This window comes from Notamacropus eugenii, chromosome 1 (assembly GCF_028372415.1).
Source record: "Notamacropus eugenii isolate mMacEug1 chromosome 1, mMacEug1.pri_v2, whole genome shotgun sequence".
NCBI classification, from domain to species: Eukaryota; Metazoa; Chordata; class Mammalia; order Diprotodontia; family Macropodidae; genus Notamacropus; species Notamacropus eugenii.
In genome coordinates this window covers 652,156,575-652,174,240 of record NC_092872.1, presented here as the reverse complement: position 1 = coordinate 652,174,240, position 17,666 = coordinate 652,156,575, and the positions used below count along the sequence as shown (strand labels likewise).

The 17,666-nt window shown below is 37.4% G+C and overlaps 1 protein-coding gene across 2 annotated transcripts in view; it reads left to right on the top strand.

Annotated features, from left to right (window-relative positions):
• CIMIP6 (ciliary microtubule inner protein 6) overlaps positions 1–17,666 on the top strand; it is a 59,151-nt gene that overhangs the window by 13,361 nt on the left and 28,124 nt on the right. Inside the window, exon 3 of one of the 2 annotated variants that reach the window (XM_072635568.1) lies at positions 15,139–15,229. In XM_072635568.1, coding sequence (XP_072491669.1) covers positions 15,139–15,229 — 91 coding nt within the window. Of the gene's footprint in view, positions 1–15,075; positions 15,230–17,666 lie in introns of both variants that reach the window. The other variant, XM_072635567.1, reaches the window with a different exon arrangement.

The following is a 17,666-nucleotide window of genomic DNA, read 5'->3' as shown; positions in this document are numbered from 1 at the left end:
CTTAAAAAGCAACCTTAACAAGTTGTCTCCCAGGAATATGTCAAAATTACATAAGATTGCTTGAAAGATATAATATAGTGATAGCTTTTGTTTGATGACCCTCATTAATTTTAAGCAAGACATAGAACAGGTGGACGTATTCCCTAGAGGTGTTTACATATGAAAAATGCAGAAGGTTCAGCATAGAGTCCAAATGGAAGGGGAGTTCTGTGAGGATTTTGAGTTCCTTCAGATACTCTTATTTGTAGCTAGTATTGTACTGATTGCATCAAGCCCTGGAACTTTGTACAGTCTCCTCAGTGAAACTCAGGATCATTAAAAAGTCTTGCCTAACTATCAACATTTTTTTTTTAAAGTCAAGAACAAATGCTTGTTGTTAGATGGACAATCTATAGAGCTCATCCATCAGTATATGTATAGTTATTGATCTTAGACATTGCCAGTGGACAATAAGCAACGCACAGAACGTAACAGGATGAAAAGCAGGCTGGACTGTCTTTGGGATATTGAATGGTGATTTGTAATGACCCTAAGCTTCTTTTTTAAAAAAAAAAAGCACATCCTTTTTTTTTGTTAACTCCAGTAGTCTTCCAGTTATGGCATCCTTAGCGTCATGTAAAGCTGTAGTCTCTGAAGAATTAAGCTTGAGGATCACAGAAAGGATAATGGAGAGGTGTATGTGTAGGTTCTACTACAACTTACAAATAAAAAATTTCCCTGGAGAAATAGTAGGAAAGATGGCATCAAAGTAACATGACCAGAAAAAAAGATAACCAGAGCAGGGAACAACAGACACTCCCCATATTGCATTGGTATCCAGGCAACATGAAATAGGATTCAAGGAGGCCCTCAGCTGAGTGACCCTCTTCTGGAGAACTTGTGGGAGGGTACGGATAAGAATATCACAGAAATGCAGCTATGTATAGGTTAAAATGTCAATCACTGAAATGAATAATGATGTCCCTTACCCTCTGTGAGCCTCGGTGTCTTCATCGGCAAAATAGAAATACTAGCTCTAGTTTCTATATCACAGGACCATTAGGAGGCCTAAATAATTTCATGCATGTAGATAGACTCTGTTGTCCCCTTAAAGTTTTATGTGAATGTCAGTTATCTCATGGCTGTTATCCACAATGATATTTAAAAGAGAAAAACATAATTTAAGTAGTCACAGACACTCAGATCTGACAGGGACTTCAGAGGCCTAGTCCAACCTGTAACTAAGTTATACCATATCATATCCCAGAAAACTGCAAAGAAAAACTCATCGCTGCTGAAGGCAGCCTATTTCACTTTTGGAAGTTTTTTCTTACATTAGGTCTAAATTTGCGCTGTTATAATTTCCACCCATTGGTTCTGGTTCTGCCCTGAGGAAATAAGCCGAACAAGTCTAATTGCTTTTCCCATGTTGATACAAAATAGTCCTGCAAATACTTAAAGAAACTATCAGGCTTATCCACCCCCCAAGTCTTCTTTTATCCAGGCTAGACCTCCCCAACTCCTTTAATCAAGCTTTCTATGGCAGGATCTCTTTCCCAGGATGTTTTCCTTTCTCTGGACAACTGCACCTTACCTTCCTAAAAGGTGGTGACCAGAACTGAAAATAACACTCTCGATGTGGTCTGACTGGGGCAGAGGACAGTGGGACTATTAGCTCCCTAATCCTGAACACTACGTATGCGTCTCTTTCATGAATCCTAAGACTTTATAGGCTTTCTTGGCTGTCATATTCCATTATTATAGCTAATAATAGCTACTATTTAAAAATATTTCCTTTTATTCTTAAAAACAATCAAGGTAGTTGCTGTTACTATCCGCATTTTAACAAATGTAGAGACAACTACGGAGAGATGTGAATGACTTGTCGGGTCTCACAACTAGTAAGTTTCTCAGGATAGATTTGAATTCATCTTCCTGTTTCCAGTTCTAGTACTCTACCCACTGAGCCACCTAGCTGCCTTTATTGATTCATTAAACGTTTTCAGTTCGTTAAAATCCCCAGCTGTATTTCAGAGAAACCATTCTCTATGACCCGTGCCAACTTGGAATCAAGTTGATTTTTTTAACCTCTATGAGATTATCCCTCTTAAATTTTATCTTATCTCATAGGATTATAGATCTAGAGTTGGAAGGGGTTTGATTCTGCCTAATATTCTCACTCATCAGGATCTTTTTGAGTTATGACTATCATATAGTATATTAACCATCTTTATCACTTTTATGTCATCCGCAAGATTGATAAGTATGGCATCCATTAGGGCAGTGGTAGTGTTTGCTCCAGGGTATGCCAGCACACTGGGAACACCTGATACATTTCTGAATGTTTGGGATGTCATACCATAGTTATACATGCCATTCACAAAAGTGTTAAATGACATAGGGCCAAGCACAGATTTCTGTGACCCACTTAATCAAGGCATAACTGGAAACCCTGGGCCTTTCCCCCATTTCTGATTCCCAAAGAGAAAAGAGAAGTACAGGTTAGGGTTACTAGTGATTTATTTGACTTAGAGGTTAAATGACAAACTTTTCTGCTTCTAGTGATAAAATCAACCAGTTTCGTCATAAAACAAATAGTGAATTGTATGTGAATATGGAACTATTCATATAAAAGCTCTTAAGTGAAGTGTGCTTAAACTATCAATTGTCAGACATTTTAAAAGGCAACTTTCAAACTATTTTATATGTTCCAGATTCTCTTGAGATAACTATTAAAAAATTGTCTTTAAATTAGTATTGTCAAGTCAAGATCTATGCCATTGAAGCAGAGCTGGTTTTAATCCAAGCAGAACTGTATCACCTTCCAAAATCCAAGTTTAAATATTTTGATTGGCATTAATGTGGTTTCTTTAGTTCTCTATAGGAAAGCTAAATGAATAACTTCAGACATGACAGTAATGAGTTGACTAGATTTACCATTAGAGTTCAGATTGATAGAAAGGACTGACTTGCAAACTATAGATATTATAATTTCTTAAAGGTAGTTTGAGAAAAATCAGCATGTACATAAAAAGAAATCGAGCCTGCTTTTAGAAGGGCGGCATGCTGACTTCTCCAGTAAAGATGAGTGAGTGAGAGGCTGCAAAGAAACCAGGCTCTTACATTCCCGTTGTTGTCCTCAGTGGTATCCAACTCTTCATGACCTCATTAGGGGTTTTCTTGGCAGAGATAATGGAGTGGTTTGCTATGTCCTTCTCCACCTTGTTTTACATATGAGGAATTTGAGGCAAACAGGGTAAAGGGACTTGCCTGAGGTTATACAGCTAGTAAATGTCTGAGGCCAGATTTGAACTCAGGGAGATGAATCTTGCTGACTCCCAAAGCTAGCACTCTATTCATTGAGGCCATTTAGCTGCCCACAATACCATTACCAAAAAAAAAAGGAACACTATAGAAGAAAACTGTCCATTTCTTCCCCTCGCTTTCCTACCAGTTATTAAGGTCAGGAGATGAAAAGAAAAGCATGCCCACTGGGAGCTTACATTCTAGTGGGAAAGGAAACATGTAAATAAATAGATCCATACAAGATACAATACAGAGAATATGGAAGGGAACTTAGAGGGGAAATCTCTACCTTTAGTTTGATTGAATCAGGAAAACCCTCCTGTAGAAAGTAGCAATTGAGTCTTGAAGGAAGCCAGGGATTTTAAGAGTCAGAGAAAAGCATGCAGAGCATTCTAGGTTTGGGAGATGGTCGGTATGAAGGCATGGAGATGAGAAATACAGGGAGGAGGAACAGTCAGTATAGTTGGACCATAGGGTGAGTAGAAAGGATTAAAGTATAAAAATACTGAAAAGTTAGGAAGGCTTTGAATTCCAAGCAGAGTTTTTATATTTCATCTTGGAGGTCGGTCATATGGAGCCACTGGAGTTTATTGAGTTGGGGAGTGACATGGTCAGACCTGTACTTGAGGAAAATAGATCACTTTTGCAACTAAGTAGAGAAGATGGATAGTGATGGGGAGAGACTTGAGTCAGGAAAATAAGCCAGAAGGTATTGCAATAGTCCAGGCAAGAGGCGGTGAGGGCCTGTACTAGGGTGATGGCCATGTGAGTAAAGAGGAGACATATGGGAGAGATGTTGTGCAGGTAGAAATGACAACATTTGGCTACTGATTGGACAAGTGGGATGAGAGTTGAGAAGTAAGGATGAAACTAAGGTTTCAAACCTGGGTAACTGGGAGGATCGTGGTACCTTTGAATGTAATAAGGAAGTTGGGGAGAGAAGATGGTTTGGGAGGAAAGACAATGAGTTCTGTTTGGGACTTAATGAGTTTTAGATGATAATAATTCATCAAAAAGGGAAATGATCAAAGTAAAGAACACCATTACAATTTTTAAAAATTCCATAGAATAATTCAAGTAGCAAAAATACCTAAAGTATCACAGATGGGAAAAGAAACAGCACAGGAGACTCCTGGTACTTCCTTAGTGGACAAATGACAAATGACAAATTTTAAAGAATAAAAGCAATGATATCAGTAATTAAATTACGACAAATAAGTGAAAAGCTTTTGGGCATTTAAAAGATCAGAAGACGGATGGAAACTAAAATTGAAATTATGAAGAAGATTGAGAGGAAACAAAGAAAACCTGAAAAAATCAATAGTAGCAACCAACCACAGATGAATTATAGTGGGAAAAAAATTGCAGACAATGAAAATGAATGTAGAAAAATTAGCCTAAAAAATAATTCAGCTATTGAGAAAAATAAATATTACAAAGATAGGCTAAAATGTAAATACCTTAGAATTACTGACCCCAATAATTTTATTTTCTAAAGTTCTATTAACTATATTTTTAATCTATGAAAATTTGCTTCCTCTCCTTTATACCACCCTCCACCTTGCACCCAATCTTGAGAAAGAAGGAATAATTAAAGCCACTATTTTAAAAACGTGTATAGGCAAACAAATTCCATATGGGTAATGTTCAAACACAAGATGTCTCAATCCTGAGTTCATTTCCCTCTCTGATAGGAGGTAGTTAGCGTATTTCATCATGAGTCTGTTCATTGCATTGATCAGAGTACTTAAGTCTTTCAGAGTTGATTTTCCTTTATAATATTATTATTATACAGATTGTTCTAGTTCTGCTTCATTCTGCATCAGTTCAGGCAAACCTTACCAGGTTCCTCTGAAACCATGCCTCTTTATGATTTCTTACTGTACAATATTCTATCACATTCATGTATCATAATTTTTTAGACATTTACCAACAGATGGGCATCCTCTCAGTTTCTAATGTTTTGCCAAAAAAAACTGCTAAAAATATTTTTTATGTCATTAGAGTTTGTTTTACTTAGAACTAAATCTCTCCTTTAATCTGTTTTTCCTCTTATTCTCCTCCTTTCTCTCCTGCTTCCCTATTGATCAAAATTCATTTCTGTACTAAAATGTGTGTGTGCGCATGTGTGTGTATGTCTTCTTCCCTTCTTTGACTATTCCAGATGAAAGTGAGATTCAAGTGTCACCCACTCCCTCACGCCTTCCTCAATGAAGGGCTGGAGGTTGGAACTGAGACCCCTCTCTAGTCCTGCAGCCAGAGTCATAATAGCTGCTGCTTGCTTCTGAACTTGCTGTATTCTTAGTACCTAGCCTAGGGACTTCCACCTCTCCTCACCCTGAAATACCATGTTCAGAAGCAGGTCTTTTCCTCAGTCATCCCTCGATCTATGACCTGGAACTGAATAGTAGGTGATAGAGCTGCCAGTTGGCACCCTTTCTGCACCCTTCAGCAGGTCAGGCCCCACCTCTGCTATATCTGAGACATTTCCCTATGCCCTGTGTCTCCATTCCTGGCTAGACTCCAGTCCTGTGGTGTTCTAACATTTTTGTCTGCCTCCCTTTGCCAACCAGAGCTGGAAGAATTAAGTGTGATTTTTTTCTAGAACTTCCCAAACAGAACTTATTTTCTAAATACGTGTGGAGAAGATATGGGATAAGACTCACTTGTACTTCTTGTTATTCTGTCATCTTGGTTCTGCCTCACAATCCCAGAAATCATAGAAAAAGAAAAACAAATCTAATTTTCTTTGCAGAAAATAATTCAAAAAACTTTTTAGAATTATCAAAAAGAAGCAATAATTCATAAATAGAAAGCATCTACAGCAACCCAAAAGGGAAAAATTGGAAATTCAGTTCTCTTCAACACATTTTTTTTTGTTAAACTCCAAAACTGCAACAAGGAAGGAATCCTAAAAAACATCAAGAGAGACAGCTATGGAATACTAAGGGGCATCGAACCAAACCACAGATTTCTCCAGGAAGATCAAGAAGAATTGAAAGATGAAATAATCTTCAATTATAAAATTACATTTACTATTTGAAGGCAAGAAATGCTGTTTGCAAATCACATAGACTTTGAAGAGTTTATGTAAATATGAATGTACCTCATAGTAGCCTTTGAAAAGTCGCTGGGCCTGCAAGCCAAAGAAAGTACCTAAAATAGTTCATCCTCTTAGACCACATAGTTACTTAGTAACCGAATGCAAAAACCCTTCACAGTCTTGTACTGGCTGAATCTCTAAATATTTAAAGCCTGTGAGGCCTTTTAAAGGACACAGATGGATTTAGAAATGCATTGGTTTTTAAATTTTATCATTTTTTAAGTCAAAATTAATTTGCTCAGATTTTAGTGCTTTATGTCGAGCTAAATCCCATAGTTCAATTGATCATGTGTTATTTGCTGAGAGTGTTAAATTTATAATAATGCTAATGAAAATACTGAGTGTCATCATAGCAACAATCAACTTGTCAATTGGTACTAAAAGCAAAGTGACTCAATTATTTTTAAGAAGGGTAAGAAGTATTTGAAACTAAATAAGAGATTAGGGGAAAACAATGACTAACAGTAAAAATGAGTCAGTGTGGAGTACCAGAAAAAACGAAAAGGTAGATCTAAAATAAAAGTGGCATTTGATGGGGAGAGTGAAAAAGAGTGTCTTCAATTTTCCCATTGTAACAGGTGCTTGTACCATTTTAAGCATATGCATCCTCAAAGATTAGGTCATGTTTTTCAACCTCTATTTAAGACAATTTTGGTTTTAGGATGTATGAAGGGAATGTATGAGTGTTTTGTGAATTTAATCAATAGGATGAGACTTCCCTCTCACCATAACAGAGCTGTCCCTGAGTAGACAAGTTGTGGAGAATTATCTGTTGCTTTTCTCCACAAAGAGAAGAAAAAACACAAGTTTCATAAGATCCACAATTCCTGCCTTCCAAGGACATTATATCTAGTAGTGGAAACGTGACATGTATGCGAATTGCCAAAATTGTAATTAGAATCTGAGTACCAAAGATAGATTTAGAGTGGGAGACAGCTTCAGCACCTGAAAGATCATCTAGCCCATTCCATTCATTTGGTGTTCCATCATTTCAATCTTGTCTGACTCTGTGACTCCATTTGGGGTTCTGCTGGCAAAAATACGGGAGTGGTTTTGCCATTTTCTTTCTCCAGCTCATTTTGCAGATGAGTAAACTGAGGCAAACAGGGTTAAGTGACTTGCTCAGGGTCACACAGCTAGGGTCTGAGGCCAGATTTGAATTCATGAAGATGAGCCTTCCTGATTCTAGACCCAGCACTCTATCCACTACACCACCTAGCTTCTCTCAGATAAGGAAACTGAGGGCCACAGAAGTTAAGTTAATCTCAAGTTCTAGTATATCATGCTGCCTTCCAGAAAGTAGCACACTTTTATTAGAGAACATTAAAGCCAAGAATATGAGGTAAAACTAGAAAGGTAGGCTCTTACAGTTGTGGAAGACTTTGGCTACAAAGCAAAGAAAGCCCCTGAAAAATTTTGAGTGAAAAAGATCCATGACCATATTTATGCATGAAAAAAGACTTCTTTTGAGTATACCAGCATACTCTCAGGCTCAGAATCGAGGTGCCATCCTTGATTTGTCACTCATACCCACCCCACATATAAAATGTGTTGCCAAGTCCTGTCATTTATACCCTTGCAATATCTTTCATATATGTCCCCTTTTTTCCACTTGTATAGCTGCTACCCTTGGTACAGGCCCTCATTACTTCATACCTGGACTACTGCACTAGACTTCTGGTTGACATCCCTGACTCAAGTCTCATCCCATTCGAGTCTATGCTTCACTCAGCTGCCAAAGTGACCTTCCTAAACTACAGGACTGACCATGCTACCCTCTCAATAATTCCAATGGCTCGCTATTGTCTCTAGGATTAAATGTAACACTCTTCTTTTTGGCTTTCGTGAGCCCCTTCCCACCTTTCCATCCTTCTACTTTACTATTCTCCACATACTCTACAGCCCAGCAACCCTGGCTTTCATGCTGTTATACACCTTTTCGTTCCTGACTCCATGCCTTCTTGTAGCTTCTCTCCCTTCTCCTCTCTACCCCCTGGCCTCCCCAGTTCATTTCAAGACTTAGTCAAAATTTCCTTAAATGCAAAAGACCTTTCTGTTTGTCCTGCCCCACACTGCAAATGACTTCCCTCTGCAATTGACCCTTATTACCTTGTATGTTCTTGTATGTACATAATTGTCTGCATGCTGTCTCCATTTTAGAATGTTATCTCTTTGAGGGTAGGGACCTTGTTTTTGCTTTTCTTTGTATCCCCAGTCCTTAGCATACAGTAAGGACTTAATAAATCTTTGTTTACTGATTGATATGTATGAAAAATGGATTGGAGACAGGAGAGAATAGAGGCAGGAAAACCTGTTAGAAGATTACAATAGTCCACATGGAGTACAGAAGACCTATAATAGAGACCTGTTAGCAATGGAAATGGTTGGTTGGTTGGTTGTTGTCCTTTGTTCTCAAAGAGGACCAAAATGACTTCACCATAATAAAATGAAGTTTCAGTGTGTGCGACTGTGGCTGATCAGACCAATATGAGCTCAGAATGCTCTACCACAGGTTGGGCACAGATGGTCCGTGTGAATATTTTGGGTGGATACTCCAAATTTGTGCATCCTATGTTTACTTTGTGCAGTCCCGATTCTGCTATGTTCACAACACAGCACCCTTTCTGATACAGGCGTGCCATACTGAGTGGTCCTGCATCAGTGTCTCCAGTGTTGCCTAGTCAAATCCAAAGCTCTTGAGAGTGTTCTTGTATCACTTCTTCTGACCACCATGTGATCACCTGCCCCATGTGAGTTCTCCATAAAATAGTTTTTTGGCAAGTGAATATTTTGCATTTGAAAAACGTGGCCAGCCCATCAGAGTTGTGCTCTCTGAAGCATAGTTTGAATGCTTGACAGTTCAACTCAAGCAAGGACTTCAGTATCTGGTACCTTATCCTGCCAGGTCATCCTCAGAATCTTCCTAAGACAGTTCAAATGGAAGCTATTCAGTTTCCTGGCATGGTGCTGGTAGACTGTCCATGTTTCACAGGCATACAACAATGAGGTCAGCACAACAGCTCTGTAGACCTTCAGTTTGGTAATCAGTCTAATACATCTTCTCTCCCAAACTTTTCTTTGGAGCCTCCCAAACACTGAGCTAACTCTGGCAATGCATACATCAACCTCATTTTCAGTGTGTATGTCCCTGGAAAGTACACTACCAAGGTAAGTGAACCTATCCACAGCATTCAGAGTTCTCCATTTGTTGTAACCAATAGTTCCACATATGGATGGTGTGGTGGTGGCTGATGGAGCACTTGGTTTTTTGTGTTTTCTTGGTGTTAATTATTAGGCCAAAATTAAAACAGGCAGCAGAGAATTGGTCCATACTTTGTTGCATCTCAACTTCAGAGGCCGCATTGAGTTCACAGTCATCTGCAAACAGAAAAATCATGCACCAACATTCCCTCCACTTTGATCTTGGCTTGTGGTCTTTACAAATTTAAGAACTTACCATCAGTATGGTAGTTGGCCTTGATGCCATGTTCATCCTTGTTGAAAGCATTTGACGACATGGCTGAAAACATCATGCTAAAAAGCATGGGAGCAAGCACACAACCCTGTTTCACTCTGTTGGTGACTGGGAAGGCACAAGAGCATTGTCCACTACCCAGAACCTGGGCAAACATGCCATCATGAAATTGACGTACAATACTGATGAACTTCTCTGGGCAACCAAATTTTAAACATAATTTACCATAAGCCCTCATGACTAACAGCATCAAAGGCCTTGGTCAGATCTACAAACATTGTGTACAGACCTCTGTTCTGCTCCTGGCATTTCTCCTGGAGTTGTCGGGCAGCAAACACTATGTTGACTGTTCCTTGGACCTTTCTGAAGCCACACTGGCTCTCAAGTACATGACCATCTTCCAGGTGAAGGATCAGCCCATTAAGGAGGACTCTTGCAAGAATTTTGCCAACAATGACCAAGATAGAGACCCCTCCCCGCCCCGTGATTGTCACGGGACAATCTGTTCCCTTTACCTTTATAGAGATAGACAATGGAGACATCCTTGAACTCCTGGGGAATAACCTCCTCTTGCCATATAAGCTGAAAAATTTCAGTCAGCTTTTGTATGAGCAATGGTCCCCCTATCTTGTAAATCTCAGCTGGAATACTTAGTGCCAGGTGTTTTGTCACATGAAAGGAGCCTAATGGCCCTCAAAACCTCTTCTTCAGTTGGAAATTCAGCTAAGGAAGGATTGACTTCAACCTGAGGTAAAGGATCAATGGTCTCAGCCTTGACTGATGATGGTCTGTTGAGAACACTATGGAAGTGTTCAGCCCAACTCTTTAGGATCATGTCCTTGTCACTAATCAATGTGACTCCAACAGCACTTAGTAGTTGTGATGCACCATAAGTTTTTGGTCCATAAATAGCTTTCAGAGAACCATAAAAGTGCTTTAGATTGTTACTATCAGCATAAAACTGAATTTTATATGCCTTCTTACTGAGCCAGGAATTTTGCATCTCTCTAAGCTTTGCTTATACTTTGCTTTTGATAGAATTAAATGCTGCCTTTTTAGAGGTGAATTAATCCTGCTGGTAAATCCTATGGAGTTCTCATTTTTTGTTTAGTAGCTTCGGAATTTCCCCATCATTTTCATCAAACCAGTCTTGGTGATTGCGAGTGTTCTGACCCAGATAAACAAATGCAGTGTTGTACACCAAATCTCTGAAAGCTGCCCACTCCTTTTCTGCTACACTGTTGCCAACTATGTGTTGGCTCAACTTTCCCTCCAAGTTATCAACAAAAGAAAAAGATATACTTACAGTTAGAATAAGGGACTGGAACAGAATCTTAAATAAAACTAAGAACTAATTTTTTTTCTGAAAATACAAAAACAGATGAGTCATTGGCTAATTTGATTTTTTAAAAAACAAACTTTTTGTTATTGTTCAGTTGCATTCCACTCTTCATGACTCCATTTGGAATTTTTGTGGGAAAAATACCAGAGAGGTTTGTCATTTCCTTCTCTGGCTCATTCTACAGATGAAAAACAAAGACAAATAGGGTTAAGTGACTTGTTTAGGGTCACACAGCTAGTAAGGGTCGGAGGCCAAAATTGAAGTCAGGAAGGTAAGTCTTCCTGCGTTTGGCCCAGCACTCTATCCACTGTGCCACTGCTGCCCCCAAATTATAATACAAAACTACAGTCATGAAAACAACTTTTATTGGCTTAACCCTGCTTGCCTCAGTTTCCTCATCTGCACAATGAGTTGGAGAATGAAATGGCAGAACGATCCAGCGTCTTTGCTGAGAGAATCCCAAATGGGTTCTCTAAGAGTCAGACATGACTGAAAAGACCAAATAACAGCATATAGAAAGATTGATCAGTAGAACAGATTAAACAAGCAAATGAGCAGAGTAACTGTGTTTGATAAACTCAAAGATTCTAACTATTGGAGCAAGAACTTTTTTTTTTAATGTTGGGAAAACTGGAAAATATTCTGGCAGAGAAACTAGGCATGGACCAACATTTCACACTGTATGCCTTTTATTTTACTCAAAACAAATACCTAACTGGAACATAAAGGATGATATCATAAGCATGACAGTAGAACATGAAAGAAATTACTTGTCAGATCTATGGATAGAGAAAGAGTTTATGGCCACACAAGAAAGAGATAGTGAGGTTCACCAGAGCTAAGATGAATACTTTTGATTACTTAAAATTTAAGAGATTTGCCCAAACAAAATCAATGCAGCTAAAATTAGAAGAAAAACAGGATATTTAGGAAATCTTTGCCACAAATTTCTCTGATAAAGTTCTCATTTCTAAAATACATAGGGAATTGAATCAAATTTAAAAGAATAAGAGTGATTCCTCAATGGCTAAAGGATATAAATAGGCAGTTTTCAGAGAAAGAAATCCAAGCTATCAATGACTATGGGAAAAATGTCCTAAGTCACTAATAAAATGACCTATATGTACAAAAATATGCATAGCCACTCTTTTTGGGGTAGAAAAGACAACTTATGGTATAGGAATGTGATAGAATACTATTGTGCTATAGGAAATGATGGAATGGCTTCAGAAAAACCTGAGAAAACATGTATGATGGCACAAAGTGAAATGAGCAGAACCAGGAGAACAGTTGATACAGTAACAGCAATACTGTGAACATAATCAACTTTGAAAGACTTAGTCATTCTCATCAACACGATAAATAGTCCACTTCAGTTCCAAAAGAGTCATAATGAAGTGTGCTATCAGCCTCCAGATGGAGAGCCAATGGATTCAGTTCATGCAGTATATTTTCTTCTCTTTCTTTTTCTTGACTTTTTTTCTTTTTTTGGACATGATCAGTATGGAAATTTATTTTGCATGACTGTAAATATTTGTAATGAGTTTCATTTTTCTAGATTTCTTAATGGAAAGAAGAAGGATAAAGGGTAAGGGAGAGAATTTGGAACTAAAAAAAATTAAGTTGAATTTTAAGAAAAGATAACCTAAAGTTTCAGACAATGAATATTAGTTGAATTCTGGTTAAAATGAGACAATGGTGAGCAAAAGGAGGCATTAAGGAGAAATATCATAGAATTGCTTTTGTATTGTTGAATACCAGTTAAGTGTTTGTTTTGAGTTTATTTTGGCATACAGTTGAAACCGCTGAAAACTGTTTTTATATTGTGCTAGCAGAATTTAGAGCTATGGAAGATATACATTTAGGAGTCATGTGCATAGAGGTAATAGTTGAAGCTACAAGTAAAAATAAGATCTACAAGAGAGAGTAAAAGAAAAAGCTGAGAATAGAGCTGTGAGGGAACCCATCTTAAGGATTTAAGACAAGAACAAAAAATTAGCAAAAGAGATACATAAGGTTAGAGAAGTGAAAGGAGAACTGGGAAATGATGATACCTCACTGAAGTCTCATCAGTCAAGCACAAAGTGTTACGCGCCAGACACCATGCTGGGTACTAGGGAGACAGAGACAGAAATGAAACAGTCCGTCTTCTTCAGGTGTTTGCATTCTGCAGGGGAATAACATTGACTTATACAAGCATATACAAAATAAGAAACATTACATCTTTTATTAGGATTTTAAGAAATCTTTTTTCTGCACATGCCCAGAATTGCTATCTTTTGCTCTTATGAATATATATGTATACATACACACATGATCATCATCATCATCATTTTTGGTTCTTTCCCAAGGTTTCAGTCACTTTAAGCTATTGAAACGTATATTTATTTGTTGCTTGCCTTGTGGAAGGCATTATGAGCTAAGTACCTGAGTCGTGATTCCTGCTTTCAATAGACCTTGAAATCTAGTACTGGAAGTAAGCTATGCCCACAAATTATTGTAATGATAATTAGAATATGATGAGTACAAACAAATTGTGAAAGTCCAAGAGAAACAGATTGCTTCCAGCTATAAGAATTATCTTTAAATGCTATCAAGGCAGTTAAGAGCCTGAATTATATTATTCTCAGAAAATAACTCATTTCAATTTAGGAATTCATTTTAACTCAATTCAGCAAATACCTCCGCATCACCAACCAAAATTTGGTGAGAATTATGTCCTGAGTTGCAATTCCTTTCATGGCTTCCTCTCCCTTCTGAAAGGTGAAATCATCAGAAAGGTCAAATAGCAGTCATCACTGTACCATCTGTTTGTATTAATTTTGAGAACAAAAATGATAATCTTAGGAAAATGTACTCTTAAAATAAAACTATTACTTATCGCAACAAAGCATAGTAGAGTTAGAAGGGACAGAAGATTATTATAATATTACTATAGTATTTGTTAGATTTCATGATGATTTTGTGTATTGATTCCTATATTGCTATAACAAAATCTTACTACAAAGCAAAGTCAGATGTGTACTTTATCACATATTATAAGTTCACTGACTTCATGCTCGATTATAAGAGAATGAGTAACATGTCATCTTTTCTTTCATCCAAACACTGGATGCTACTTCAATATGTTGTTTTTCATCTTAATCGTATTTGGGGGAATGTAACAGCAAGGACCCCAACATACACAGGAGGGCCTACTGTACAGGCTCTTAGATCTGCATTTCTAAAAGGAAAGCAACTTTTGAGGGGTCAATAATCATTTTAATCAAGCACATGTATCATTAATTTAGTTCAGGGGAAAAAGTCTGAACTTCAGAGAAAATGCAAAGAAGTAACAATCAACAGACAGGGCTTCCAACTGTCTGACAAAAGCAATGCATACATCATAGATCAACAGACAGATCCAACTGTCTGACCATACATCCATGGTTACCAGAGAGAGAAGCACCAACACCTGGGTTTTCAAAGCAGAAGAGGAAGGGGTTCCTTAGCAGCTGCCCAGAGTCTCATCTGGCCAAACAAACACTTCCAATCAGTAAGCTCCAAAGTAAAACCTCACCTTACAGTCTTTATACACAACCCTTGAGAACCAACCAGTGCCTCATTAACAAAAGGTATGGGCTTTCCTATAAATTTTCCCAGATTCATTAATGGGTGGGAAGATCTGCTTTAATCACATTATTCAATCCAAGGCACTTGATTACGCTAAAACAAAAAAGACATTATCCATACAGGGAAGTTTAAGTTTTCACATTAGCAAGAGCATAGCTTTAGTCATCATCAATAAACATTTATTGAGTACCCACTTAATGACAGAGGTAAACCGGTAACTATGTCCTGCACTGTCTAATTACTTGCATTTTTCTAAAGGAGGATTGGTGGCCACATGAAGAAATACTGAGCCATCACTATGTTCCATCTTATGATTCCCAGACTACCCAAAGGAGTGATTTCAAAATACCAGCATGTGAGTTGATTTTGCCAAACAGACATGGCAGAAAACAAAAGGCTGCCTGTGGCATAGGTAAGGAAAACAATGGTAAAATATTATTTTTCATTATCTGAAGCATGCTGTCATCAAATAATCTAGAATGTAGTAGATGTGCTGGTACTTCATGTAAATATATCTTCTCAATTAAAAAATTATATTTAGAATTGAAGGATTATGTCTTTATTTATTCCATTCTTAGGGGTAATTGGTCTTCATAGCGACAAACTTACTGAACATACCATGATGAAAGGGAATACTAGTCATAAAATATATGTAACATCATATTCGAATCTAAATATTTTTTTCTAATTTACAGAATCACAGAATTTCTGAGTTGGAAGAGAACTCAGAGGTATTCTAGTCTAATAAGAATAGCTAACATTTATATAACGTTTTAAAGTTTGCAGAGTGCTTTTTCAGATCCCTTATTTGGTCCTCACAATAGTCCCGGAGCGGTATCAGTATCATTGTCTTCATTTTGCAGATGACAAAATTGAGGCAGATTGAAGTTAATGCTTGTTCAGGGTCACTCAGCTAATAAGTAAGTAGAGGAGACTGGATTGAAACTCAGGTCCTCTTAATTCTAGGTCTAGCACTGTATCTCCTACTACACTGCCTAACTAACTGCTTCTAAACCATAATTGAACAAGAATTCACCTTGACTAAAATAATGAATATTTAATAGTTGCTTCAGATTATAAGAAACAAGAATTTAACAGTATTAAGATTAGACCCATCAAATAGTTTGCTTCACTAAATCAGTGATTTCTGATGTCATTGGGGTGGATGTTCCCTCCACATGTATTAAAACATCTCTATAACTTAGTATATGGTCTTCAAGAGTTAATATAGCTCAAAGATTTATTACACCAAAGCCAACCTAGTGATGACTCTCTCTAGACTCAGCTCAATGGAATATAGCTTTATTATGTCACTGGACACTACAAAAAATTAGAAGTACTAGAAGTACTGAAGTTCAGAATGAGCTCAGACTAATGAGAAAAGTATGAGAAAATGAATGGTGGACTTTTTTTCCCTTTTGCTTGACTATATGGGAAGAATGGACAATTAACAAAAGCAGAGATCTCAAACATGCAGCTCATAATATTCTCAAGTGGGGCAGGAACCAGATTAGAATGTAACTGGAAAATATTTAACAAGAAAAATACAATAAAGCATAGATAATATTTAGTCATTTAAGTCACGCCCAACTCTCTGTGGCCCCATTTGAGGGTTTGTTTTTGGCAAAGACATTGGAGTGGTTTGTCATTTACTTCTCTAGCTCATTTTAAAGATGAGGAAACTGAGGTAAAAGAGGTCAAGTGATTTGCCCAGTCACACAGTTATCAAAGAGTCCGATGCCAGATTTGAACTCAGAAAGACAAGTCTTCCTGACTCCAGGCCTAGCATTCTATCTACTGTGCCACCTACCTGCCCCATAGATAATATCAGCATGGGTTTCTGTGTCAATATGTGGTCTGCAGGGATCATTATATATGGTTTAGTGGCCTCTGTTTCTGTTTAATACCACTGCACAAAAGTGGCAAGCAGATGAAATAATAACTGATGACGGAGAGGAGAAAGCGTTAAGCTCTTATTTTGCTGCTCTTTTTTCTGCTGAAAAGAATGGTCTTTGGACTAGAGGTGCCAAAACAGAAAGTGCTGGTAGGGAGTTAATACCAAAGACGACTAGGGAAATAGAACACCTTAACCAGTTCAGACAAATGACACAGAAGAGAACTGTTAAATGTGAATTCTGAGACACTTTTAGTGATCTTTTGAAAGATTGTTGGGTATTAGTCTAAACCTAGTTTCTATCCATCTGTTTCCTAGTTTTCCCAACAGTTTTGATCAAATAGTGAGTACATGCCCTAGTACCTACGTTCTTTGGGTTTATTACACTAAGCTACTAGGTTTGTTTGCTTCTACATGTTGTGCATCTAATCCGTTCCATTGGTTAGTTTCTCAGTTTTTTAGTCAGTACCAGGTCCTTTTGATTTTTACTGCTTTGTAGTTTAGTTTGACAACTGGTATTGCTAATTCCCTTGACTTCCTACTTTTTTCCCACAATTCCTTTAAGATTTTGACTATTTAAAAAATTCATTCAGATAAATCTCATTACTGTTTTTTTTCTAGGTCTATAAAAAGTAGTCCTTTGGTGGTTGAATTTGTTAATTAGTGCATTAAAGACAGATGCTTTTATTCCTATATTGTCTCATTTTTTAAATCAGAAATAGATGCTGTATTTTGTCAAAAGCTTTTTCTGCATCTGTTAATATAGTTTTGTTTTTCCTATTATTAATTTGATCAATTACATTTATAGCTTTCCTGGTCATAGTGTATAATGATTGTGATATAGTGCAATAGTCTCTTTGCTAATATTAAAAAAATTTTGTCAGTGTTTAGTAGGACAATTGATCTATAGTTTTTGATCCATAGCTAAGATATCAAAACCATATTTATATCATAT